Here is a 3,612-nt window from a genome sequence, read left to right as displayed (position 1 = left end):
AGGTCAGGAGTTCAAGACTAGCTTGGCCAACATGGTGAAACACTGTCTCTACTAAAAATACAAAAATTAGCCTGCCCCCTGTAATCCCAGCTACTCAGGAGGCTGAGGCACGAGAATTGCTTGAACCCGGGAGGTGGAGGTTGCAGTGAGCCAGGCTCACAACACTGCAATGCACTCCAGCCTGGGTGATTCTTTCTCAAAAAAAAAGGAAAGATGAGATAGTGGTCCGACCATACAATGGAATATTATTCGGCCATGAAAATGAATGAAGTACTGACACATGCTGCCACCTGGGCAAACCTTGTTAACATTAAGCTAAGGACAGGAAGGCAGACACAAAAGGTCACTTATTGTCTGATTCCATTTATAAGTTTCTAGAGGAGGCAAATCCCCCGAGACAGAAAGAAAGGAAAGAGGGAGGGAGGGAGGGAGAGAGAGAAAGAGAGAGGAAAAGTGAGAGAGTGAAAGAAAATGCATATTATATCAAGGCATGAGAAAAACTGCATGAAAAAATTAAGCAAGGTGAGGGAAGAGAGCGTGGTCGGGGCTTTTACAAACAGTGTGGTCAGGGAAGGCTTCTCCGCCAAAGAAAGTGGCAATGGGAAGCGCAGGATATACCAGGCAGTGGTGGACAGCAAGGGCAAAGGCCAGAGGTGGGACCATGCCTGGGGGGGTCAGTGTGGCTGAATGGCCTGATTGAGGGGTAGGAAGGGGAGACAAGGTGGGGAGGCATGGGGGGGCCTGGGCCTGGCTGGTGGCCCTGATGGCCCCTCTGTCTCCTGCCCACAGCCCTGCTCCTGGACATCATGACAGTGGCCGGCGTGCAGAAGCTCATCAAGCGGCGCGGCCCGTACGAGACCAGCCCCAGCCTCCTGGACTACCTCACCATGGACGTCTACGCCTTCCCAGCCGGGCACGCCAGCCGCGCCGCCATGGTGTCCAAGTTCTTCCTCAGCCACCTGGTGCTGGCGGTGCCCCTGCGCGTGCTGCTGGTGCTCTGGGCCTTCTGCGTGGGCCTGTCCCGCGTGATGATCGGCCGCCACCATGTCACGGACGTCCTCTCCGGCTTCGTCATTGGCTACCTCCAGTTCCGCCTGGTGGAGCTGGTCTGGATGCCCTCCAGCACCTGCCAGATGCTCATCTCTGCCTGGTGAAGCGCCTGCCGGCCCACACAAGGCTCTGGGGGCAGGGCTGGCCCTAGAGAAGGGGCAGTGGGTGGCGAGGCAGCGGGCGCAGGCGGAGCAGAGCGGCCACCCCCACGTCGTCTTCCCCTCTTGGTTGGAGGCCGGTGACCCCAGGCCACCCCACCTGGTGATGAGCGTGTTTGGCAGTGCTGGGCCTCTTGCCCCTCTGCTTGGACTCTGGGTCCTTCTAGGCAGCTGGGACTCACCCGTGGGGACAGTCCTATTTAGCTTCTGCTCTGGGGACAGTGAAAACCAGGATGGTGGGAGGGGGCCGAGTCTTGTCTTGTCCTTTCATCGTCATGACTGTTGAGTCCTTGGCTGTGCCCATCACGCCACAGCTCGACGCCTGCCAAAATGCCCCCACCTACAGCCTGATGCAGGCGCCATAGCCATTAACGGTCATCGGTGGCTTAAGGCAGCACTTTCCAAAGGGTGTCCTGTGGGACACCAGCCCGTGAGACGCTTCTGTGGAAAAGGGGTTTTGTGGTTCAATATCTTTGGGAAGTGCTGCATGCTCTGTCCCCAAGCTGGACATTCACAAAGGCCATTATTGCCGTAAAGGCTCTGACAAGTCCTGTAGAAAAAGCTTCTTGCTAAACCTTGTTGAACCCATGTTTCCTAAACTTATTTGACCACAAAACCCTCTTCTTGGGGAACAGCTATTAACCCCCAAGGAACCACTGGTTCCTCAAGCGCATTTTGGGAGCTGCTGCCAGACAGCTGCAGGGCCTGGGGTGTGAGCTGACTCTCCACCAGGGAGACCCGGTGCACACGCCACAGCCCGGGGAAAGCACTGGCCACCGCCCGTGAGCATCAATGAGGCTTTGGCCCCCAGGGGCCGGACTCTGTGTGACCTAATAGGTCGTTTCCAAGTCACCCGTTATGGATGTGCATTTCATGTGACAATACAGATGACATGCAAATGGCCCTCTCCATGTGGCTTTTTCCTTGTGCAATTCAGTTGCTCCGGACGCACTGGCCTTGCTCACATGGGACCAGGTGGAGGGGTGGGGTAATTCTTCAGCCTGGTGCCAGGGTTAGGGGTCTCTGGGCACCGCTGGCCTGCTCCTAGCCTTTACCAGGCTGGCTGGTCCCTTCACCCTGGAGTGGCCGCCTGGTGCTTCTCCAGCCCCAGGTCTTGTGCTGGCTGCTCCCTGGAACCTAGGCAGGGACCGTTTGAGAAGCCCTCGCTGTGATGCTGATGGACCAGAGACCTTCTCTCACTTCAGCCTCAGGTCTTCCCAAAGCCTTGCCGCCCGACTCCTGGCTACCCTGATCCCCATCCTCCAGGAAGTGGGCAAGTAACCAGACAAACACAGCCAAGCTACAAGAGCTGCCAGGAGGCAGGTGCAGGACAGTGAGGGCTCAGAGCAAAGGCCTGGAGCGCAGCCTGGGGGGACAGGGCAGGGGTCCCAGAAGGGGAAATCTGAGCCCAGATGGAGGGAATGGGTAGAGGGAGCCAGGAGGGAGGGGAATAATGTTCTTGGGAGGAAAGAGGAGAGGGCCAGGAGGCAAGAGCCCCCGGGTCCTATCACAGATCAGCAGGAGGCTCAGGGGACACCCCCAGCTCCCCGAGCCACACTTGGAGTGTGAGCGCTGGTCAGCGGCTCTCAACAGCCCTCTGATGTGGGGTCATCGACATGCCCATTCTATAGATGGGAAAATCGAGGCCCTGAGACTTGCCCAAGGTTGCCCAGCCAGGAGGCAGCACAGGGCGTGGGAGCCAGTCTGCCTGGCGGTGGCCAGCTGTCCTCAGCATTCCTTGGCTCTCAGCCACATCCTGCTGCTCTCTGCCTCTGTTCCCATGTGGCCTTCTCCCTGTGTCCGTGTCTGTCTTCCTGCCACTGCCTATGGTTCCCTTCCTATAAGAATAACAGTCATACTGGCTTAGGGTCTATCGCACTCCAGCAGAACTTCATCTTAACCCACTTCTTTTTTTGAGATGGAGTTTTGCTCTTGTTGCCCAGGCTGGAGTGCAATGGCACAATCTCGGCTCACTGCAACCTCCACCTCCTGGGTTCAAGTGATTCTCCTGCCTCGGCCTCCTAAGTGGCTGGGGTTACAGGCATGCACCACCATGCCTGGCTAATTTTTGTTTGTTTGTTTGTTTTGTTTTGTTTTGAGACGGAGTTTTCGCTCTTGTTACCCAGGCTGGAGTGCAATGGCGTCATCTCGGCTCACCGCATCCTCCATCTCCCGGGTTCAGGGGATTCTCCTGCCTCAGCCTCCTGAGTAGCTGGGATTACAGGCATGTGCTACCATGCCCAGCTGATTTTTTGTATTTTTAGTAGAGACGGGGTTTCACCATGTTGACCAGGATGGTCTCGATCTCTTGACCTCGTGATCCACCCGCCTCGGCCTCCCAAAGTGCTGGGATTACAGGTGTGAGCCACCGCGCCCGGCTATTTTTTTGTATTTTTTAGTAAAG

General features: G+C 56.7%; 1 protein-coding gene across 1 annotated transcript in view; it reads left to right on the top strand.

Annotated features, from left to right (window-relative positions):
* PLPP7 (phospholipid phosphatase 7 (inactive)) overlaps window positions 1-2,111 on the top strand; it is a 23,435-nt gene extending 21,324 nt beyond the window's left edge. Inside the window, exon 2 of the mRNA XM_017499051.1 lies at window positions 790-2,111. Within this exon, the coding sequence (XP_017354540.1) occupies window positions 790-1,154 (365 nt within the window). The 3' untranslated portion in view covers window positions 1,155-2,111. The remainder of the gene's footprint in view (window positions 1-789) is intronic.
* The last annotated feature ends 1,501 nt before the right edge of the window (window positions 2,112-3,612 follow it).

The sequence above is a fragment of the Cebus imitator genome, unplaced genomic scaffold (assembly GCF_001604975.1).
Source record: "Cebus imitator isolate Cc_AM_T3 unplaced genomic scaffold, Cebus_imitator-1.0 Scaffold254, whole genome shotgun sequence".
Lineage (NCBI taxonomy): Eukaryota > Metazoa > Chordata > Mammalia > Primates > Cebidae > Cebus > Cebus imitator.
This window is presented reverse-complemented; position numbering and strand designations above follow the sequence as displayed.